The 25,238-nt window shown below is 29.7% G+C and overlaps 3 protein-coding genes across 3 annotated transcripts; 1 reads left to right on the forward strand and 2 right to left on the reverse strand.

Moving 5' to 3' along the window:
• Nucleotides 1-390: 390 nt before the first annotated feature.
• On the reverse strand, nucleotides 391-1,462 carry LOC148575624 (cyclin-dependent protein kinase inhibitor SMR13). The gene has a single exon (XM_088502375.1). The coding sequence runs from the start codon at nucleotides 1,274-1,276 to the stop codon at nucleotides 932-934; it is 345 nt and encodes a 114-aa protein (XP_088358501.1). The 5' UTR covers nucleotides 1,277-1,462; the 3' UTR covers nucleotides 391-931.
• Nucleotides 1,463-7,524: 6,062 nt separating this feature from the next.
• Nucleotides 7,525-11,652, reverse strand: LOC107611453 (RNA-binding (RRM/RBD/RNP motifs) family protein). The gene is made up of 2 exons (XM_016313400.3): nucleotides 11,478-11,652; nucleotides 7,525-8,483 (listed from the first exon to the last, which is right to left on the reverse strand). The coding sequence occupies exons 1-2, from the start codon at nucleotides 11,489-11,491 to the stop codon at nucleotides 7,712-7,714; spliced, it is 786 nt and encodes a 261-aa protein (XP_016168886.1). The 5' UTR covers nucleotides 11,492-11,652; the 3' UTR covers nucleotides 7,525-7,711.
• Nucleotides 11,653-12,984: 1,332 nt separating this feature from the next.
• Nucleotides 12,985-14,697, forward strand: NPQ6 (YCF20-like protein (DUF565)). Its single transcript, XM_016313481.3, has 2 exons — nucleotides 12,985-13,107; nucleotides 14,022-14,697. The coding sequence occupies exon 2, from the start codon at nucleotides 14,071-14,073 to the stop codon at nucleotides 14,524-14,526; it is 456 nt and encodes a 151-aa protein (XP_016168967.1). The 5' UTR covers nucleotides 12,985-13,107; nucleotides 14,022-14,070; the 3' UTR covers nucleotides 14,527-14,697.
• The last annotated feature ends 10,541 nt before the right edge of the window (nucleotides 14,698-25,238 follow it).

Raw genomic sequence — 25,238 nt, forward strand, 5'->3', positions numbered from 1 at the left:
GAATCAAATAGAACTATTTGGAGGACGAAGTTCTTTTATTAGTGTTAAGGCAACTTATTATTCATATGACTTGAACCCACCTTAATTAAGACATCTAAGGATTCATTGATTAACATTACCTTTAACTTTAGTACATGCAATTTTTAACACATTCCCAAACTAATTAAATCATATAATTATTACGCTGATGTTAGAGAACAAAAAAATAAAAACAGTTTAAATTTAATTTGTCTTATTTGATATTTATTAATATAATATTATTAATAATTACTAACTAAGACAAATTTTATTAGTTGTTTTGACTAATTTTTTTTAGTCTCCAAACATTATTGTAATCCTTATTATCTAGTGGGGGCATTAAGAGAGATAGTAGTAGGAAAGAAATTAAAATAAATAGAGAAGAGAGAAGTACTTTCTCTCTGAAATTAAAGTTTGACTAATAATTAAGAATTAACAACTGAAAGCTTCTGTAGAGAGTTAATTGCAAGCTTGAACACTCACAAACACCCTCAAAACCAAACCCATTACATTTGCACTCACCACACTTTAAACTTACACCAAAAAAGTCAGAACATATATATATATCTCCTAAATAAAATTTAGTTGGAGAGCCATAATCCCAACTAAATTCAGTCCTAATTAAAATTAGTGGAAATAAAAAGAAAGGAAAGCAATAACTACCTATTCTCCTAAGATCAACCACACCAAAAATCTAAATTTCTCAAATCATATATATATGTAGCTCAAATTTTGCTAGTCATAACTATATATGAAGAGAAAAAAAGAAACAAAAAATATATAATATAAAAAAGCACTCCAAAAGTAGTGGATCCTCTAAAGTAGTGTGATATATGATCTTATTATATTATTATTAATATATAATATATGGTATCTATGAACACACATAAAAAGAAGAAGAAGAAAATGAAAATCAAACAGAGACATCTGTTCTGGAAAGAGCGATGAAGAAGAAGAGGTCCAAATCAGGGGGTGAAAAGAATGAGAGTGGTGACCGACGCAAAGAGCAATTTGAAGATGACGAAATTACCCTTTGCTTCTTTGGTGCTGGAGGACACGTTGAAATCTCTGGTATTCTAAATTTCTCTCCTTTTGGTGTTGAACAACAACCACCGCTTACGTCATCAATGACCTCATCAACTTCTTCTTCTTTCCTTTTCTTGTTCTCTCTTTTTTGTTGCTTCTTCAAGTTTCTTCTTTTCTTTGTCTTTGGTTTTGTTGGTTCTGATGTTGTTATTGTCCTTCCAGAAGGTGCCATGAGAGAGAAGCAAGCTTTGGTATGAAGAAGAAAACAAGAGAAGAGAAGAAGGTTGTTGAAATTGAAAGGGTTATAGAGAGAAGAAGAGAGATTTTGAGATGACACAACACAACACACAAAGCCTTATCCTATTGGACTTTGAAATGCTCAAAAGAAACTCTTGTAATAATAATGCTTCCACACTAAAATACCAAAACTCTTTGAGTGCAAATAACAATCTCTATCACAAGGTTACCAAATAGGTTTCCTAATTTTCTCAACTAATAATAATTTAATTTAATTTCAGTACACTATCGATATAAAACACAATTTTATGCGTGTATTTAATTATGTAATGTTACATCACTAAAAAAAATTATATTTTAATAATTATCCAAAAAAAATAAATACGATTAAACAACCGTATAAAACGATTTATATTATGGAGAATGCTTACATAAAGACGCGTCAAACATCTTTTTCTAAAGACGCTTACGTGCCGTATTATTATGGAATATATTAATGAACCGACTATTTTTAAATTTCTTAACAAATTAGAATAAAATCGATTTTTTTATAACGATAACAATAAACCCAATTTTTTTTAGAGATCTAATTATATTTTTTTAATTTTTAGGAATTCAAATGTCTGCAAAATAAAAAGTCAAAAATATATTTGTCTTTTTATCAAAAAATTTAAAGATATTTAATTTAAATTATATAATTCGATTGGATAAAATCGGGTTTAATAATTAAAGTGGTCTCCTTATATTATAAGTGACTAAGTGCATCAAAATAATAATAATAATAGATAATTAATTTTTTTCAATTAACATCAATCAATTTTTTAAAAATTATTTTATTTATATTAAAATTTAAATTTTTAATCATAAATAGTTAATCTTAAATTTTATAAATAATTAATATTAACAAACTAAAAATTAATTTTTATACTTTTTCTTGTAATAATAAAAATAATAAATACCAATTTTATTCAAGAGATAGCCCCAATTAAACCCTAGGTAGTGAGAGAGGAGAAATTAAAGAGGGAATGAAATTTGGGAAGGTAAGAGATTTTATTGACACTCTCGTGTGCAAAAATTCTTAGGGCAATTTATATTGGAAGCTAGATAAATATGACGGGCAGCGGGCAGGGCTGCCCCAATAGCTACCAGTCAAAGGGAGGGAGAGAGTGGCTCATTCAAATATTTGGGACCCAGAACTTATTAAAGCTTTATTCATGGATCATGACTTCAATTTTTGGGATTTCATCAATTGCCAAAAGCATATAAAGGAGACCTACTATTAGTTAATTAAAATCATACAGAATCTTCTTTTGTTTCAAGTTTTAATCACCCACATAATATTTAATGTGTTAGTTATATAATGTGTTACCTTATTGTTACATGCCTTCTAAAGTTCAAATTTTCGCTTCACCAAAATAAAATTCAAATAAGTAGGGACATGTATATATGTATGGATAATTTTATTGCTCTTTTGTTATCGTTATTACCACTCAACAAAGAAATTTTTAATAAATCTAAATAAGTTATTTATTTAAATTAAAGAGTATGAAACTCCATAAATAAAAATTAAAGATAAAAAAATTAACAAAATTAAAGTAATTTTATTTGACAAAATAAAAAACACACAAATTAAAGATAAAAAAAAAGGTGAATATATAGAATACACCAATAAATGTCCCATATTTAAATAAACAAAATTAAGCCTACATAAGCTTTTTAATATATATATATATATATATATATATATATATATATATTTATCCTTAGTACTCTTTCGAATATCAATAAATGACCCACATTTAAGTTGATGAAGTATATAACTTAGATAAAATAAGAATAATGCTACACTTCTTAGTTAAATTTAACTAAGATAAATAATATAAGACTTAGAATAATGTTAGTTATAATTGATTTTTATTATATATGTTAGATTAAGTTAGTTAAACTTGATTAATTAACAAAAAAATTTAGATGTGTAGTATTATTCATAAAATAAAAATTTAGATAGATTATTTTAAAAAATCTAAAAGTAAAATAAAAAATATGAATGATATTCTTAAGGCTAATGATACATCAACAATTTAATTAAACAACTATAAAAATAGGTGCTATTTCATCTATTCTACTACAATATTTTTTTCCTTTATTTATTTATTTATTTTTTTTGGTTAGTTTATTTCAAGTAGTTGTTTAATTGGGTTTATCGGTGAAGTATTATTGTATTCTAAAAGGTGGAGAGTTAATTTAAGCTCAAGCCTATTTAATATAATTAAATTGAGTTCTAGTTAACTTATGAGATATATATGAGCACAAATATACAGTTTTAATTTGTATATGGTAGAAACTCAGGTACAGTCGATTTCACGTGAAGTTGATATCTGAGAGTCGTTAGATAATTTGACTGAGTTGACTAAATTTTCATCTAACGACTCTTAGATATCAACTTCACGTGAAGTCGGCTTCACCTGAGTTTTTACCTTTGTATATATTATAAATATGAAACGACGTTTTGCATAGTCATAATTTATCAATAATGCCACAATTACACATACTAATATACTACCAAAATTGCTTGATTGAAACCTATGTTATATACTTAATATTTTTGTAGTAGCGGTGCCCGAGGAAGAGGTAGTAATAGTTAAGATTCTCGCAATATAATCCATAAAAAGTATTATTATTTGTGCGGCCACTAATTGATGTGTTTGTTTGGTAATTAATTATTTAATTTATTATTGAGCAATGCTAAGGGGCCAGCAACTTTTGTGATTGGTAGCCATTAAATAGTCATCAATGATGATCTAATAGTGTGTGATTGATGTGAGATTTCATCCAATGACTCACATTTCTCTGCTGGTTACATGCTGGCCAAAATTCAACAAAACTGCTAGCCTCCTAGACTTTTCCTTTATTATTTATTATGGAGTTGAAAAATCGAAGGAGGGGTTCTCAATTTCTCAGAGTCTCTTGTCTTTTAATAGTCCCACTGTTTTGTCTTTTAGCCCAAAATCATAGCTTCACATGATCTTATCAGGATCAGACCCCTGATGAATGAAATTCATTTTTGTATAGTTTCCTCATAGGATCCTAGAAACTCTGTTCCCTATAGCTACATGATCCTTTCCTTTTATTTAAGAGAAAAAATCTTAAACGATGTTTGATAATTATTTTAAAAGGTAATGAGATTTTTTATTAAAAAAATATCTTTTTTTGTTTTTTATTTTTATTTTTATAAGATTGATTTTTTTATTAATATTTTCTATCGATATTAATAGAATAAATTTATATAATACGTTAAACTGTTGATTTATCTATTAAAAATTAATTAAAAATAATAAATTTTTTTATTGAGAGTATTGTTATTTTTTAAGAATAATTATTAAAATTATTTAGTTTTTATTTTTTATTAACTTTTTTAAATATATTAGTTAAGTTTATTATGTAAAATTAAGAAATATTAATAATTTTTAAATTATTTTTATTTATAAAAATTAAATTTAAAATATATTAATGATTAACATATCACATAAATATATTTTAAAGATAGATCATTAACAAAAAAATTAATTAGTCTCACAAAATTAAATATAAAAAAATAGAAAAAAAATTGGTTTAAAAACTTCTTAGTCCTTGAAAAGAATTATCAACATGGAGTTGGATATTCACTCTTTAATTATTTATTTTAATTTGCTCTGTTTTTCACTCAGGTTATCACATCAATATATTATTTATTTATATTATTATTCATTCACTCGTGTAATGCAAAATGAAATAGAGTAATTTATTCATGCATGCACATTTTACCACCAAAGAATATTTTGAAGTTGGAATCGCTAGCTAGTACTATATATATATATATTAGGATAAACATATACAAGTCAAAAGAGTGTGATAGGTTGCTAATGACAATTATTTACGCCAAACTTTGAACTAACCGAGAAATAATTAAAATATATATATATATATATATATATATATATATATATATAATAGAATTTTTTTAGGAGAATAATGATGATGATGATGATGAGCATAGTTAAGGTAACAAGCCCCTTAATTAATTGGTTTATAGTAAAATATGTGTAGGAACGAGTAAGAACTGAAGATAGATATATGTGAGAATGTTTGAGAGCCTACATAAGAAAATTATTATTGGAGTTGAAAAAAAAAAAATGATAACTACGATGGAGGGTTAATACGTTGTGTGTCCTACATTGAGTTTAATATTTGAAAAAGAATTTTAAGACTTTGGACACTAGTTTTTTTTTTCTGTATTAAAAAAAAATTGTGTTAAAAGGGATCATGAAAAGTTTAATTTTAATATATTAACAATATAAAGAATTTTATACCGTTATTTAGTTAAATACATGTATTTAGATAATTTTTTAAATAATAAATTTAAAAAATTAATTATTTTTATGTATGTGACAAAATTAATTATTTGTAGAAATTTTTTTTACATTAACAGTAGATAAAAATTAAATTATTTTTATATTATTAGAAGATTGAAACTTCTATTCGGAAAAACACCTAACAAATTCTCATTTTAGTGACGCTAAATACTGTACAAGTTAACCTTTATGTAATGTTCTTGCCTTGTCTTTTTCAATTATGTAATTTTCTTTTACAATTTTCTTCAAACTATTTTCCTATTTATGTGTACTTTTTTGTTTTTTAAAAAATTTTGCAAAATAGAAAATAGATTATCATAGCTGACATATACTTCCAGGAAAAATATATCTTAAAATAAAATACACATAAATATTCTTTTTTTAAATATTTTTTTATTTTATAATTTTTTGAACCAATTAATGGTTAAAAACGCCACGATTCAACGCGGTTTAACCAATTTTGATTGGTTCAACCGATGTTTTATCGAACCAAATAATAAATTATCGGTTCCTGTTAACCCGGTTCGACTATTTAAGGTGCTCATTTAATTTACCATGCAAATAATGTCAGGCTTGCATATGTCTGAGTTTTCGGACTGACAAAATCTTTGAGTTGAAAACAAGGTTGATTTGTTATGGGTGGTAACTGATAACCATGCACAAGAGAGCCCTAAAATTCACGTGCCAAATTACAGTTTCATTCAGCTGCAATAATGATGAAAGAAAAATTCCATGCTGCAAGGAATTCACCATTTGAAGCATAGAGAATGAGAATATAAGTTAAATCATAATATTATAATAGTACTACTTTAATTTGCATTATTAAAAAAATACACCTGGTTTGATATATTTGTGATACATACACATGTCAATATACATTTATTAAATAAAAGCAATTAATTTGGCAAAGAATTTTATTTGCAATTATTGGAGAGATTTTATGTGCAATATGTGGTACACAACAAATTTTAGTAGTTAGATGTGCTTGCTACCTGGAAATTACAACACTTGACAATTTTAGTTTAGAGTTTATACTAAATCATGAGTTATTTCAAACTCAATTGGAAACTCAACAAGTTGAAATTCAATTTACTTGCACGGTTTGAAATGAGCAAACTAAAATATAAAGACCAGTCTATTTGACATTTGATATAATGAGTTTTGTTATTTATAGTCTCAATTTTTTTTATATCGAGTTGATTTATGAAATAAGAAATATGTTCATTTCTGCACCGATCAATAATTAAGAAGAATTAGCAACTTGATGAAAAAAAGAAATATGGGCAAAATCATTTCTCTTTTAGGAAGTGATTAATTAATGTCGAACGACAAATTACTGCATCATATGATTAGATACACGAGTGATAAATTGATGTTTTGTTGTAAAGTAAACTAATTTTCATGTTGATCCACCAAACTCAAACTATAATTTAACCTCATTTCCTTTGGCAATTGGCATCGTTGGATAATCTTTGAAGCAGCAATAATAACAAAAAAATAAGAAACAGAACATTCTACATATTATAAGATGCACATGTAAGCATTGTGTCTCTTGGTTTTTGTTTCCCTTATTGCCTAAAACAAAACTTGCTCAAGCAATACTCAGCCCATGTGCCCGTTGGAAAAAATCCTCCAAAAAAAAAGAGGAAATTTTCAGCTCCAAAAACCAAAAGAAAACTTAGAATAAAAGTTCCTTGAAAAATTATCCCCTTCTTTTGCTCCTTAATTTCCAAACTCGGCCTTTAAAATGACTGAATTTTACCATCTACAATCCAATTTCAAAGCTTCTATGTAGACTAAACCGAACTAGTCACAAGAATCTGGTGGCAGGTGACCAGAAAAATAATCCACATAATTCACAATCCAGGCAAATGCTCGTATTTTAATCAGCATATTGAAAAGCATATCTGTATATAATTATATATCCTAAAACAAATATAGTAAAGCAATGTCTATTGAAGCAAAATCTTAAATCATATAAAAGCTCAAGCTAACAATTACAACTACAAAGGAGAAAGGGAGAGAGTCAACCAAGGGAATCACCGTCCTCTTGAAACTGCATCTTCCATCTCACCGTGTGATGAAGGAAATAACTCTATGTAGCGACTTCCGAGTGTCATCCTATCCTTTGCCATTGCCGCTTTAGAATCTTCGGCATTTGTGAATTCCACGTAAGCCTCTCCGGATGGCCTGCCTTCCGAGTTCATTACAATATGAACAGAATCTTCGGACAGCACAAAATCCTTGAAGAAGTCCATTATGTCATCCTTGCTAGCAGAAAATGGCAATCCCCTCAGCCGCAACACCCCGGTATGCTCAGCTGAGTCTTTTCCATCATCGTATGATTTAGCCCGAGGTGCACTTCGACGGGGTGAACTACTTCGAGTATCTGAAACCTCATTTGCAATTGCCTTGTAGTATTCCTGCCTCTTGCTTCTGAAAACCTCGACATATCTTCTACCTATGTTCTGCCTGTTTCTTTGAAGAGCAAAGTCGACTTGAAGAGGATAACCCAGAACGCAGAAGGCTTCACCAGTGAACTTTCCACCTTTGTGAACAAAAAGAACATCAACTATATCAAGGCCATGGAAGAACTCGGCCACATCAGTTTCAGTGCAATCGAATGGGAGGCCACGCAATCGAACAACGGGAAAAGGTGGAGGAGGTGGTGGTTGGCTGACATATCCATATGGAGTTGGATTGTACATAAAACTGGAACCGGGGGAAGTACCATAGAATGAAGATCCCGGATCTACAGTCCGCTGACGCTTTGCAGCCATTTCACGCCCATCACCACCATCAGCATATTTACTGCAATTTTGATCCATAACCATAACAGAAATTAAGAAGCTCGTTATTAGTTAACAAATATACATGATGATAAAATAGTGTAAACTTCAAACTAGTCCTCAAAAGATACGTGACTGTTTTAATCCTTCAAACATAATCCACTCTAGTATAAACATTAGGTCTTGAATAATTATAAGGAGATATCAAAATCTTACTTCTGGTTTCTATTTTCTTTTCTAATTTCTTTTTCAATGTTTTTACGTTTTTAGCATTTGTGATGGAAAAAGGGAGAACGGAAATGAAAACAGGGATCAAATTTGTTGTTTTCACCGTTTTTCACATCTTTTCTCAATAAAAAAAATCTGAAAATGAATGCAGAAAATTAATACCAAAATTAAACATGCTCATTGCCAAACCAAGAAACTGCATCATGTTGTGAATGTTAATAAGTCTCATATAACTTCACTCTTGCCTTTCTATTCTATAACATTATAAACCATCTTGTTCCTTCTTCTATAAGGCAATCATAATCCTCTCTCTCCCACTGCCCCTCCCCCTCTTCATTTTTACCCTCTCTCTGCCACATTAGGCAGAAATCATTTTCCCTCTTCCTCCCAACTTTTTTGAGGTTTCAAATCCATGCCTCTAGACTTTTACATGGCATCAAGTAGCAACAGAAGGAAGCCATGTCAACATCAATAAATAAATAAGGCAGACAAGTCAGTCGCCTATTAAGATTTAAACCTACTGAAAATCCCCATAAATGGCTCAATCCTCAAATGAAATTATTAATGATGGATGCCTAAGTGAGATGGAATCCATCCTTTAAGTTCTTGGGATGTAGTTAAATCATAAAACAAGAAATCAGAAGGCTATAGAGGAATTTTTCTATAAAGCAAGTTACTGATAAAGAAAGCAGAATAAACTTGCATAAGCAAATTCCTTTTACATTGGCATGCTACTTTTTGGTGCAAAAGGGAAAGAAGAATGACAACCAATAATCCTATAGAAGACATAGATTATAGATATATCATAAGTAAAGGATATCATAAACCACAGTTGCCATGAACAAAAGAGCAAAAGACAGCACAAATAACACAAATTACTTCTCACGTGGTTCAACTTAGACTTTTGATAGTGGTCTTAAGTCTTAATCTAAAGTTTGGGTCTAAAATCTCATTCAAAGGGCACCTAATAAATGCTTGGTTACTACCTACTACACTACCACTTGACACATCTAAATTAGAGGATCAGCTTAATCATGTCGCTAAGCATTTTTTCATAACAAATAACAACACCGAAGCACAAACAATCTCTTAAGTTCAACACAAAAGGTGCAGAAATACCTTAAACAAAAAGCACTTGTTTTCATTATTTATTTAGTTATTAATGAAAAAAGTTCACTTATTTTCATTGAACAGGAAGCTCTGAACATGAAGCATACACAAACAAATGACTGAACACCAATGCAAGACAGCATCTTTAAACAAACTGCTCTTTGACTTAATTACTCAGATAGTGATAAGCAGATGGACTAATAGAAATGCATGATGAGCCATCAGCGATGACCACAAACAAATTGACAAATTAATCAATATTTAGTCACAAGCAGCAGTATGCCAGTTGATACTATCCCTTCAGGTTTCTTAAGTGAACCTGTTATATGTGTGTGAGGGAAGAGATGGAGGATCCCAATTTTATGCATAATATCATCAAGCAAAAAAGACAAAAGACCACAGTAGTCACCATATTCTCATCTAGTACAGCCAATAATCCATAACAAACAATCAGGAAAACAATAGTCCATAAGAACTTAAGAAATGCAATAGTCCATGATCACATTGTTGTATAACTATGACAAATATTAAATATGAAGTCTGTGCATAACACCTTACATTAGGATGCGGCCAAATGTTTTAACTATTGAATCACTTGCATTCTGAATTATGTCTGTTAAGTAATTTGTGATGGTAAAGTTGAGGCATTTCAAGAAACATTTCTATTAGCCCCTCTAGTTCACAATGTTAGTCTTTTAAGGTTATGCACTAGGATTAAGAAAATATAAGAGTGCTCTAGATCTAAATGACTAAAATACCAAGTAGAAAAGAGAAATTTACATATCATATCACTGATCACTGTCACTAAAATAAGTGGCAACGAAATGAATGTAAGGAAAGCAAAGATAATAATGGTATCAGAAATTCTATTTGTGTTGAGTAAAATGACAATCAATTAGAATATCTTGAATTCTTTAAAAATAGTAATATTGCGGAATGAACGCAATAATAAAAAGGTGGACCTCTACTATTTCATGCATTGAAAACTAGAACTTAAGGAAGACCCAAACTTATAGAGAAACCCCATAAGCTGCAAACTATTCTGCATACACCCCTCCATGCCTTCCTAACTCATAAGTGTTAATATGACTTCGAAATTCTCCCCTTGGTTACTTATAACACATTGAACAAAATTTCATTCCAAAACAAATAATTAGTAAGAGTAAAGGGTTTGTTCTTCCCAGCATTCAGTTTTATGCAGCAACAGCTTTATCATAATGCAAGGAATACATTACAGCTATAATTGCAATCATATCATTTATCTGAAATCCTATAACTCGAGCATTCCCTCTCATACGTTTTTCCATTACTTTATTGAGACAACACTTGTAAGTAACTCACCATTCATCACTATTCATTATTCACCTATAATTAAATATAATTTGTTCCGAATTTGAGAGCAAAAGGAAGATAGTTCAAAATTTCGTAAAAGAAATGAACCAATTACCATTACGGGTCGGTGAAAATTTGACAATTTAAAAACATGTCAACACAATCATAATAAAAAGAGGGGAAAGACAGAAAAGAAAATTCAATAGAATTAAGAAATTAAGCCACGATTTGCTTAAGATAGAAAAGGGGGAAAAATCCCCAATCCTAATTAGGTAATAATAAGAACAAAGGAAAGAAAAAAAAGAATTGAAACAAGAAAACAAAGAGGTAGATAAAGTGTTGTTACCCTCTGTAGAACATTGTATGAAGAATTTGAAGCAACGAAGGTGAATCTTGTTAGTTTGGAGCTAAGTTTTGAAGATAGGGCAAAAAAAAAAATTCCTCTTCTCTTCTGTTCAGTTTTCGTGACTTGGTACTTTTTCTTTGTGCTGTTAACTTCGTTATTTCTTTTGGTTTTGCTCGATTGCTAATTTGCTAGGGTCCCTTTTTATTGGTTAAAATCCCTAATACTATATAAAAAAAATTAATAAAAATATAAAAAAATTAAAATTTTAATATATTGAAATAAATAAAATATTTTACTTTATTTATTAGAGGAATGTTAGGGGCAGTAACTTTTGTGATTTGTAACCATCAATGATGGTTTTAATGGTGTGAGATTGGTGTGAAATTTCATCCAATAGCTCACTTTTCTTTGCTGGTTACATGCTGGCCAGAATTTAACAAAGTTGCTGGTCTCCTAGACTTTTCCTATTTATTAACCAATGCTTTTGAAACATTTATTAACCGATTCATTTTCATATCTAGATTTTTTTTTTTGAAATAATATAATAAATATAGAACAATGACTAGATGTCATTGTTTGTGTAAATTTTAGTCTAGTCTTATATGCACAAAATGGAGTGTAACAAGTCTAACAAACACGTTGTTATAATATAACATTTTAAAGAACTTTTATTTGTACATATGGTTCTCTAACAGGTTTATTCAGTTTGTTTAGACTCGTCTATTTAAAGAGGGGAGTAAATTATATATTAAATATATATGAGTCTTCAAATTTTCAAATTAAAAAGTGTAAACTATTTAGAGGAAGTCTATCGAACTAAATGGATAGGTTCATTTATTTATTATTTTTTATATTTTGTTTAAATAAAAAATTAATTTTTGGTCTAAAATATTAATTTTAGACTAAAATTTTTCATATTTTAATAATTTGTTCATTTTAAAATTGAGTTTTTTTGTTAGTTTGAAATATTTGACTTTATTATTAAAAAAAAATCTCTTTTATTAACACAATGCTTTTTTAAACTACTTATAAAACTGTAAACCGAGAAAAAATGAGTAGTCCTTTTTAAATTCACTTTTGTATAGTCACCAAAAAAAAAAATTCACTTTTGTATAAGAGACTGAATATTCTTGAACATAAATTATGTTTTAGAGTATTTCTAATATTATTTTTAATTTTATAAAATAATGTATTAATATTTCTGAGATTATATATCATAAATAATAATTTAAAATTAAAAATATAATTTATTATTTTAAAGCTTATATTATTTTTAATTATTTTATTAAAATAATTTATTGTTTTTCTATCAAAACGATATCATTTTTATAAAATAAAATTGATCTTATTTTATTTATCAATTTTAATACAAATTTTAATTATAAGTCTATTTATTTTTTAAAAATATTTTTAAAATATTCCATTAGAGTTGCTTACTATTTAGAAACTAATTTAAGGGTCCAAAAGGTATATAGCCCATGGCATGTGCACAGAAACGTAAACAAAAATTCGCTTGAGCCCAAAAATGGAAGGAAAAAAAAAACATGGAGATGCTGAGTTTGGTGTTGGGGGTCTCTAGTTTCCAGAGTCCACAGAATAGCAGAAAGCTTATTCTTTTTCCTCCATTTAGGTCAGTGAAGCGCACTATCAACTCTCAAAGTCATTTCATATTCATTCAATCGTTATTTACACATTCCTTTTCTTTCTTGCCCTCTTAACTAATTCAAATTTATAAACTAATAATAATAATAATAATAAAGTTTGAAATTCTGTTTGTAGTTCCAATTTCTATGAAGTGCTCAAGAAACAGAAATAAAAATTCCATGATATTTGTGTTCATGATTTTATGATACTGGTAGGATTAGCGATGCTGGAGAACTTTTTCATATGATGGCCCAAAGAAACTTTATTGGGTATCTTCATTGCAAACAGTGTGGTAGAAGATGCTCATGAAGTGTTTGATATAATGTCTCAATGATTTTCAAACTTATACACATATTGTTTCTATAAAAATGTTGCATCTGTTGTGTTGTGATTTGTGAGGCTGTGATAATCTGACCTACTAGCAGGTTTTCTAAGTAAAGTTATCTGTAAGATAGAATTGTCATGTGAAAGGAAGCACTCATGTCTTTAAACTTCTGCACTTTTTTTTTCACCTTAGCTCATATTATTCATCTGAATATTGCTATGAACCATTGAGCATATTATAGACCCGTCCTATTTAAATACTTGTGTTGCTTTGAAACATCAACTTTAAGTTTTAGATGCTTGAGGAAATTTTACAGTGGATGATCTGCACCTATGATCTATGTGCTAATCTAATGCAAATATTGTACTTGTAGAAATTAAGATTAAAATTTAAGAACCACTTGTAGCTGAAAATATTACAATCAAATTTTAGTCCACATTAAATTCCTGGTATTACTGATTCTGTTCTACTTATTTGATATCTTTTTGCTTTATTTTTTGTATTGGTGTTATTCTTGCTGGATTGAATATGTGATTATCTGATATATAACATTCTGCATCTACTAACTTTCCTAGGCTGGCTATCTTTCTGGTTCAAACTTACTGATTTCTGATAAAGAGAACAATGGCTCTGTCAATGAACCTGATCCATATTGGTCTCAACTTTCACCCGAGTACTAAACCCAAAGTTGGGGTCTCTGGAAGGTTTACGTCCAGATCTTCAGCAGGGCTTCGTGTTCGAGCCGTCCAAGATAATGGCGGATCACGGAGACTAGTTGACATCATTCGACTCGTGCCTGAACTCTCGAGGAATTACTTCAAGAGCCCTTCTCGCAGGACTCTATTCGGTGGAATCTCCTTGCTGGGTGGATTCTATGTTGCACAGACAATCTCCCTATCATTTGGAGCTCTAGGAGTCAATGATGTCATTGCAGCAGTGCTTTGTGTTCTTCTTACAGAGTATGTGACTAAATTCTATTACAGCAGGCCTAAAGTTACTTTCCCTATTGCTCTTCTGAACAATTTCAAAATGGGTTTCACTTACGGTCTCTTCATTGATGCCTTCAAGCTTGCCAGTTAATCTTTATTAATATCTTAGTGCAACTTCTCCTCTTCAAAATTTGTTCCATTATTTATCAAGAAAAATATAGTTAAGCCCCCTAAATTACAGTCCATGTAAAATTTACACCTTAAACTTTCAAATATGTAATTTGATACCAAGTTGTAAATAATGCACAAATAGTGGATCCAATATTGCTGTCAGCATTAGAATTAGTTAGGTTATGTATTGTCATCAAACCTCTCACAAATTATGGTGAAAGAACAACAGAATGTTTTGGTTTTGTGGAAACGTTTCTTGTCCAGTTAATATCATCTTCATCAATGTTAGGTGAGGTGATGGTATTAAAACCTCACTTTTCGAAGTGGAATGTTGCAACTCAAGTTCATTTGATGGGTAGAAAGTAGAAACCCCTATTGTGCCTGAATTTATCATTTGCTTGTAGTAGTTTTTTTTTCTATTTTTTATTGGTATTGTTTACTGTAGTAGTTAAATGATTTAAGTTAGTAGGAATAAATTATTTTAGAAATAGTGTATTTATTCAAAAGCTCTGGCCAAAATTATAGTATTTTTCTTTATTATCTTATAAAGTATCTTCCCAGTATGAATGGACGTGTAAAAATAAATAAATAAATAAATCAAAACATGCGTGTTTGAGTTTGACAATCTTGGTTGCTTGCAGCATATAAAATGGTAGATTGTATATGCATCCATCATAATTCATACAATTGCTGCATTCATTTTTTAATAATTCTTTCATCTTTTAACTTGTGCAGTAAAGTATAATATATTAGTGAAATCAATTAGCAATAATGTCGAGAAGATCCTCACATAACCACAGAGCACGGTCCCAACTACGATGAATAAAATAAAAGGACTATGCTATTTTGATCCCATCTTTAGTAACACGTGGAGTTCATATCTGAATTCATGTCTTGAACTGTGATATAATATTGTAAACTATGAGCATATCATCAGGAATGAGCAATGGACAATTTTTAAAATAATCGTTTGGTGAATATTTTAAAATAATTTAATCAGTTTCATGATTCCTTAATCAGAATTTCATTTCTGGGCTTAAAAATAAAATTAAGATGACAAATTATCCTATGAGAATCTCGAATATTTTTTTCAGCTCCAAAAAAAAAATCATGGCACCAATCACTCATGACGTGTCTAACATTATAGATCGGTACACAAATCCAAACTGGAATAAAGAAACCTCACCAGCCAGCATGTGACCCGGTGATTCTGGTTTCCTCCCACCTAAGAAGAAATTTGTCATCAAACTATTTATTCAAAGCTTAAATAATAGAGAAATACATAAGGTTGTTTGTTTTTGAGAAAAACTCAAAACAGTTCCTGACAATTATCTCGAAAGACAACGAGGTCTTTGACAAAAAAAAATTCAATTCGACTTCTGAGAATTATTTCGAAAAGACAAAAAGGTTCTTGTGCCAAAAAAAATTAATAGTATTTTTTTTGGTACAGAAACTAATCATATCCCAAAAATAATTAGGGATCAAATTTGATTTTTTTTTTATCTCATTGTCCTTTCAATATAATTATTATTTATTAGGGATCGGATAAGATATTCGTTTTTTTTTTTTTTTTTTGGCACTGAAAATGAGAGTGAGAGAATAAGATTGATATTGTATTTATGAAGGTGAGACTAATTCTGACGACGATGAAGAGGGATTAAAATTTATTTTATTTTTATTTTTTATATTTATTTTAAATTAAATAAAATATTGAGATATAATTTAATAATGTGCATTTTATATCAATCATAATACAAAGATTTAATTTAATTTTTATCTCTTTATTTATCTTCTCGTTTCTATCTTTTAATTTTAGTGTTGTTTCTAAACATAACCTAAATAATTATATCATATGAATCTTTTCATATAAAAATCTTTTTTTTATTTATGTAAATTTATAAAATTTATATTTTTTTAAATTAATCAAGATCAAATTCCAAACATTTTAATTATAGTATTATAAAAGATTGTGAGTAACTATTTACGGAAAGATGAATTTTTAAAATGATGATAGGTCGTTGGTTTTTAGCATATGAATACTCGAGAAACAACGCCTAATTACTTGGGGAAGAAATTGCACAATGGTGACTCTATTTGGATTAGATGTAAAATTAAATTTGGGGAAGCATTTTTATTTTTTTGTAACTATAGGATATGTATACTTCTAATTTAAAAATCTAGAGAAGTAATAGAATTTATTATTTTTAATTAATAATTAATTATTAATGTATAAAAATATATTATTAAATTATTAAATTAAAAAATTAAATTAATAATTAAAAATAAAAATAAAAATAATAAATTTTGTTAGTTGTTGAACATTTTAAGGTATTATTGTATGTATTGGAATAAAGGTGGATAAGTATTTTCCTTCTTCATGTTTATTTGGGTTGGCATTTGTGGTAGCGGGATATTCCTATTCCTACTCCTCAGATGACACCTGTTCACATGATCTCAGAATTCAGACCTCATTCAAGTTGACTTTTATTTCGAGTCGAACTTCGAAGTAGTGTTTTCTTTTGCTGAGTTTGTTTTTTAGAATACAATAAGACATTGTTTTTTAGAATACAATAAGACAAGACTGAAAATAGAATAGAGTAAGATATTGAAAAATAAAAATATAAAATTTTGTGTTTTTATATTTTATTTAATGATAAATTAAAATAAATTATGAATATTTATTTTTTTATTTAAAAAATTTGAAATAAAAAATATAATAATAAAAAATTATAATTATAAAAAATTAACAAAAGTAATAAATAATAAATAAAAAATAATTATGTTTTTTATTAGTATTTTTGTCTCTTTTTTATCAGGATGAATACAAAATACAAAATATATTAATCTAATATTTTTAGACACATTATTTTTATTCGTATTTTTTTTGTTAAATACGGTTTTATATTTCTGTTTCAGTCCTATATCCGTAAACAAACGCAGCTTTTACTCTTTGTAAATGACTTTGCATTACTGATATTGGAATTGTTCTCTCTCTATGAGGCTTTGAGATACAATATTATTGCTTATTTTAATTTCTTTTACATGGTTTCTTAATATATTATGTAAAAATAAAATGTAATTACATAACATAGCAACTATAGATACTTTTGGAGCATGCACGATGCAGTAAATTTCCCCGTGTATGTGGGAATATGTCAATAGTCAACCATAGGATAGAAGGGAAAAAATATAAACTTCTTAAGTGTCTTCCTCTTGACTTATGCTCTTAAAATTAAAGAGACCATTATTAAAAGTGATTCTGCAAGGAAATAAAAGCAAGTACAAGACATAGACGAACCAAAAAAAAAATAGTGTTAGTCAGATGAAAAGAGAAGTTTTATGGAAGGTTTTAGAAAAGAGAAGAGTAAAAATTGTATATATTCATGCAATTAAAGACATGTATGATGGGCCACAACTAATGTGAAGATTTAAGATGATGTGACAGAAAAATTTTCTATTGATATAGAATTACACTAGGGATCATTCTTAAGTCCATACCTTTTCACATTAGTCTTAGAAGTACTCACAGAGCACATCCAAGAGCCTGTGCCATAGTGCATGCTTTTTGTCGATGATATCATCCTTATAGGAGAGTCAATGGAAGACCTAAATAAGAAGTTGGAGTTATGGAGAGAAGCTCTAGAAGTGTATAGTCTGGGCATAAGCCGTAGCAAGATGGAATATATGGAATGTAAGTTCAGTCTGAAAAAGGAAAACCCTAATATAGAGGTGAATAATGGAGAAAACATCCTACGAAAAGTTAAAAGTTTTAAGTATCTTGGGTGCATCATACAGGATAATGGAGAGATTGAACAGGATGAAAATCATAGGATCCAAGCAGGTTGGTCAAAATGGCGGAGTGTATATGGTTTTATATGCGACAAAAAGTGTCTTTAAAACTTAAAGGTAAATTCTATCGCACATATATATTTGAACACATATGGTGAGAGGCTCCTGAATCAAGAATCCACTTATCGAAGATTTCATAAGATTGTTCTGTCACAGAGTAGCAATCTTCCTCATCATTTGAGACGTAGCTTGCTTCTTGCTTTTCTTTTGGGTTGTCGTTGTTCTGTTTCTTGAAAGTTATCTTCTTATTTGGACAATTTGCTTTGAAATGTCCAGCCTCACCACATTTAAAGCATGTTCTCTTCGCGTGAGGTCTAGATTTTGGCCTAGACTTTCCACGCTTATTACCTTTTCCTCTTTCATTAGTCCTTCCTCTAGCCGCGAACAATCCTTGTACTTGATCATTATACTCTCTTCCATTTGAAGATGACATTACACTTGTAGCAACCTTACGTAGATCATCCGCTAAAAGTGATGCCCTCGTCTCATCCATGGTCAGAGTGTCACCCACCAGCATCAATGTCTGCACCAGATTTTCATAGGACTTCGGTAATGAAAGTAACAATATGAGTGCTTGGTCTTCATCATCAACCTTCACATCTATATTCTTTAAGTTTGATATGATCCTGTCAAACTTATTAATATATTCTCGGATTGAGGTGCCTTCCTCCATCTTGCATGTATACAATTTGGATTTTAAGTAGATCCTGTTAGTTAGAGTCTTCGTCATGAAGTTACTCTCTAACTTTAACCAAACGCCTGCTGCAGTTGCTTCTTCATTTACCAAAAAAGCAACATCCCTCTCAAGACATAAGATTATTGCAGCCCGCGCCTCAAGATCTAATTCTTCCCAATCCTCATCTTTCATTTTCTCCGGCTTTTTCTCTTTTCCTGCTAGTGCCTTGTGTAACTTCTGTGATATAAGCAGATTTTTCATCTGCATCCTCCAATAGGAAAAATCATTTTTCCCATTGAACTTTTCGATTTCATATTTGCCTACTTTGACATTACTACTAGTAGAAGTCATTATATTCAAAATTGAATTTTACCACTCAAATAATGAATAATATAACGTTGGCTCTTGATATCAATTATTGAGTCTGCAGCGGAATTTTGACTTCTAATAGCTACAAAGTAATATGAAATTGAACATTACTCACAATAATGCACTCGCTATATAATTATTAAAGAGAAAAGGAAATAAAATAAAATAATAATAATAATAATAATAATATGAAAAGAAGATGTGAATGTAGTTGTTATTGTTGATAATAATTGAATTGAAATTTTACAAATGTTTATATAGTGGTTATATGCTATAATTTCAACGGATAGAAATAAAACTTTCCTATAATAACTCTTAGCCTTCCTTTTCTTAGCCTTCTTTTTCTTTCTCTCTCCCTCACACCTCTTAAACACTTACTGACTTGAGCATTGGAGTGTCTTTTGCAGGTACCCACCCCCTTGTTCTCTCCTTGCCGACGTATAACTCATCCCAACGAGAAGCTTGTAGACATTCATCGACGGACGAATTATACACTAACCAAACTCATCAAGAACAGTAAGTAAAGTAAAAATTTCTTAATTTTCACTTACGTGAGCTATTTATTCTTTTATATATATATATATATATATATATATATATATATATATATATATATATAAAAGAATAAAATAGAAACTGACGTTAGAAAGTAAAAATTGTAAGTAAAGTAAAATTTTTTTGATTTTCACTAACGTGAACTCTATTTTGTCAGAAGCAAATTCATTGGACATTTTGTGAAAAGAAACTGTGGGTAATATTTTTGACAAAAAATGTCTATAATTTTTTTTTAATCTTTAGTTAAGCTATTCAATCACAAATACAGAATAAAATTAAAAAAACTTAACAAAACAAAATAAGTTGAGCTAGTAAAATAACATCTAAACATATAAGAGATTTTCTAAAATCACATTCCGATACACACTAAACTAAACCAAAGTCATGCATTCTCCCTGACCAAACAAAATAAAGCCAAAACTTTAGTTCACAAACAAGAAATACAAATAAGACACCATATAAGATTATTATCAAAATTCGATCTTGTTAAGACTACTCCGCGCATGCCCATGTATATGAAAACAAGATATGAAAAATCATAACATATAAGTTGACACGGAAATAGTACAGAAACAGCAAATATCTTGTTCAACGTAAACCGTTACTACCTCCAGCGGTTTACACACACTTCTCCACACAAATAAACCGCTATTGCTAGTAGCGATTTATGGCCAAACATCAATAAACAGAAACCGCGACAGCCTCTAGCGGTTTCTGTGTTCCCCCATTTGCATGTAATCCGCGGCTGGTTATAGCGGATTATGTGTTTCCGTAAACCGCTATTGCTAGTAGCGGTTTCTATAGATATATGAAACAATGTATTTACGTCTTCATATTTAAAAGAATGTAATTGCGTGAATTTAAAGGACAAACAATTTATTTATGTAAATTGCCTAAAATATAATATAATATTATTATTTATTATTATATTTAAATTTTACATATAATATCTTTAGTTTATTATATTTTTTAATTTTATTTATGTATTATTATTATTTAGTGAGTATTTTGTGAATATATAATGAAATTTATTAATTCATTTATTTTACCAACTTAAACTTACGTCTGTTTTTTGATAATGGAATCTTAAAATTTTATAATTTAAAAAAAGAATAAATAATCGATTCTAAATAAAAAATTTTAGATTGGATTAGATTTAAAAACAAAATAAACCGATAAAAATTAAAATCACAACAAATTATATATATCTTTTAAAATTGATTCAAATAATACTGCGAACACCTCTATAATTATGGTGATGATGGTGGTGATATAGAAAATAGTGATAGTAGCAAAATGCTATAATGAAATACTAGAAATAAAAATTATAATGATAAGTATAAGATAAGAAGTGGTGGTGGTTGATTCTTTTGTTACAAATAAAAATGCTACTAGATTGATTTTTGAGTTATGCTATACATACAAATTTTTTTTGGCTTATAAGTCTTATAAGTTGGGCCAAGTTTAACAAAAACTACATTTATCTACTGGAGTGTGATAACATGCGCGTCACTCAAACCAATTTGGGTTGGTCGAGTGGTCAGCTCACTCGTCCGCTTAAGCAAGTGTCGGAGGTTCGAATCCCGTCTTGTGCATGCAGCAACCCATTGGCCAGCGGCAGACCCTTAAATGGAGCTCCGATCCGTGACGGATTAGTCCTTGGCCTGTCGGGTTGGGGGATACCGTGGGCAACAAAAAAAAAAAAAACATGCGCGTCACTCAACCGTTTTCAAAGCGCGCTTTCACTCACCATTATGAAAGACGCTTCTTCTTCTTCGCGTTTCTCCTTTTCTTCTTTCTCTTCCTTCTTCTTCTCCTTCTTCTTTGCATTTCTTCTCCTTTTTCTTCGCGTGTTTCATCTTCATCATTATTTTTTTATTATTGTTGTTGTTGCTGCATTTTTTTCTCCTCCTCTTTCTATTTTGATTTTGCAACATTATGTTTTTTTTCTTCTTTGTTTGATTTTTTCTCCTAAAAAGAATTATAAAAAAACGAAATAAGAAGATGGAAAAGAAGAAATAGTAGAAGATAAGGAGGAGGAGGAAGAGGAAGAATTTTGAATTATGCAGAACTTATCAGAATAAAAATACACCCAAAAATTCTTAAAATACACTCAAATATCTTCGTGTTACACCCAAATATTTTCGTGTTACAACTAAATTTGCTGTACAGAAAAATATTTTCTCTAATGCTGCATTTTTTCTTCTTCTTTGTTTCCTTATTTCTTTTTTTCTTTTAGTTAAATGAATGTAAGTTCATCCTCTTCTAAGTAATTTTGTAGCATTATGTGTTTCTTCTTCTTCTTTATTTCATTTTTTTGTTTTTATTCTTATTAAGAGAGTAAAACAAAAAGAAACTTGAGAAGGTAAAACAAAAAGAAAAAGATGAATAAGAAAGAAAAAAAAGAAGAAGATGGTGATGATGATGAGAAAAAAAAAAGAAAAAGCAGTAGAAGATGAAAAGGAGGAAGAGGAAGAGTTTTGAATTATGCAGAACTAATCAGAATAAAAATACACAAAAGAAAATCTTAAAATACACCCAAATATCTTCGTGTTACACCCAAATATTTTCATACTACACCCAAATTTGCTGCAAATACAGAAAAATATTTTCTCTAATGCTATATTTTTCTTCTAAATTGAACCACACCTCAGCCACTCGATTGGATTCAAAACAATAATTAATTTCGTTCTGGTTGACAATCTGAACCTGAATTATTTATTATTTTCAACAACGAGATAACTGATGATGGAGGAGAAAGAGAAAAAGAAAAAGAAAAGAGGAGAAGAAATTCCAATGAAGAAAATGAGGAAGAGGAGGAAGAGAAAGAGGTGGTGTTGATGACGACGATAACGAGAGAGAAAATTTAAGAAGAAGAAGAAGAGACACGAAGAAAAACATGAAAGCGCGTGAATATAAATGCTTGTATAACTTGTATGGGAAAAATGCTTGTATGTAGAGAATAATTTTTTATTTTTATTAGTATTTGATGAAATTAAAAAAAAAAACAATTGTATTGTCTAAAATAACAAGGTAAGAAAATGTCATTCTTTAAAAAAAAAACAAATAAAATTGCGTCATTTTTAGTGTGACGGATTAGGATTTTTAATACTAATCCTATCTAAGAATACTCAAACTTGACCCAGCTCATTTGAATACGGTTGGTAACTCAATCCCCGCATCGGGGTCGGATTAAAAGCTGAACAGATTGAATTGCGAATAAGATTAAGTACGAATTTAGGTATAATTTTATCCGACTTATTTATACTCCTAAAATATTATACTATATAATTAAAAATTATTATACATATACAATGAAATTGATGAGAATCAAAATAAGACACGTAATTTATGTGAATTAATTGGGTGCACATGAGACACATGTCGGAGTTGGATTTCAACGTAATGTAAACGAGATACGTGTATTATTAACTCGTTTATACCGTAAACGAGATATAATACGACAAATTTAATTCAGCTATAAAATGATCTGCAAGTAGTGGTGTTGGTTACAAGCAAATCACTTCTTCTTACCCTTTTTTCTTCTTTGTTCTCTCAAAAGGTTTAACAAGAATGTCTGAATATGTTTTTGTAAGTGTATATTCTAATTGTCACATGAGAATGGGTGACGACGGGGTTGTTTTTGAGAGTGAAAATCTTATCCTACTGGACACTCGTTGATTAGATTTTTTTTTCTGAGTTGAAAAGCCTAATATTGACGAGTTTGGGTGCTAATGGAATAAATAAGGTTTGAAGAATTGGGTAGAAGTTGTTAGCACTGATGGAAAATAGATTATTTCGGTTTCATGTTTTTTTATTGGATGACGATGAGCATGTGTGATTGATGTTTGATGTTCATGGAAGAATCATAGCCCAATAAGTGATGAAGCTTGCTGCGGAGGTTGGTGCCGTATGTGGTGGTGGTTCTGGATACTCGACTTTTGTCCAAAACGACTCACCTCTTGCACTACCACCTCTATATTGTGCTAGTCTAGTGGAACACACGGAGGTGGATAGTGAGGAGTCGGATGAAGAATACGTGTCGAGAGCAACAAAAGTGTTTTTTTTTGGATGATGAGGAGTTTGTACTCGAGACCTCGGTCGGTAGAATAGTTCGGTATCTTCTACCTGCCCTGAAGCCAGTTTTGGAGTTGTCTGTTGTACCTAGCCACTCTCACACGTTGAATCTTGGCGCGATACATGAGGATATTTCATTTTTTTAATACGGGAGAAGATGATTACAACATAGATGACGGTGTAGAATTTTGCATTGTGCATAGATTAAAGAACATAAAGGCTGTCATGCTAGGTATACAGTATTTAGAAGAATGCTGAGTCTAGAATTGTTGAGTATGATTGAGCAAAGTACCACGTACATTGCAGACAAACTGCATTAGAATGTATTTGAAGTCTCCGTATTGCATCCGTCAAAAAATCTTAGGTATTTGTAAGTTAGTTTATGATGTTTGAAGTTATACTTTTATAGCTTTTTATGATTGGTTTGGGATGGAGGTATAACAAAATAACAATCCCATTTTATGTTTATTTGATAGGGAGGTGCATAAATTTGGAGGACCGTACACTTATTTAGTTCTATTATATATGTCTCAAGATCATTAACAGTTGGATAATAACTTTATTTATAGTGTTATCATATCTCTCATACAATCCAACTTATTTATTATAAACGAATTACATATATAAGTGTTGTTTGCGCTTATCTCATTTATATAAACGCGGTTACACAATACGTGTGCACCCTGTGACACGTTTATCAATTACGTGTCTTATCTTATTTACGTATATTATGAACTCATTTATAATAAATGAGATAAGTAATAATACTTAAATTAATAGTTTACTTGTAAATACGTGTATTGATCAATAAAAATATAAAATATTTATTTAAAAAATTCAATATAAACGGAGAAAATTCAATCAATAATTGCTTCCAAGAAAATTAATTTAATACTACATTTTATAATTATAAAGAAATAAAGAAATAAAAAACAAAGAAAAGAAGGACATTTTTGTAGCTCAAGAAGAGGACACGTGGCCAAGGTTGCTGTCAAGTTTGGGACGATGTGGTCCCCGCATAGAGGCCACGCGTTTCGCGGATTCCTGCTAGTCAAGTGCGTGTCACGTGGGCCACAATTTCCTTTCATAGAAGGGGCCCTGATACCCTTACCCGCAGTCATCAGTCCCCTCACCCACTCTCCAACCCGCTATCGCCGGTTCCCCCT

Source organism: Arachis ipaensis, chromosome B1, assembly GCF_059453495.1.
Source record: "Arachis ipaensis isolate K30076 ecotype BB chromosome B1, ASM5945349v1, whole genome shotgun sequence".
Lineage (NCBI taxonomy): Eukaryota > Viridiplantae > Streptophyta > Magnoliopsida > Fabales > Fabaceae > Arachis > Arachis ipaensis.

What these genes read in the sequence shown, in the direction of transcription:
- NPQ6 (XM_016313481.3), top strand. Translation starts at nt 14,071, where the DNA reads ATGGCTCTGTCAATGAACCTGATCCATATTGGTCTCAACTTTCACCCG.
- LOC148575624 (XM_088502375.1), bottom strand. Translation starts at nt 1,276, where the DNA reads ATGGCACCTTCTGGAAGGACAATAACAACATCAGAACCAACAAAACCA.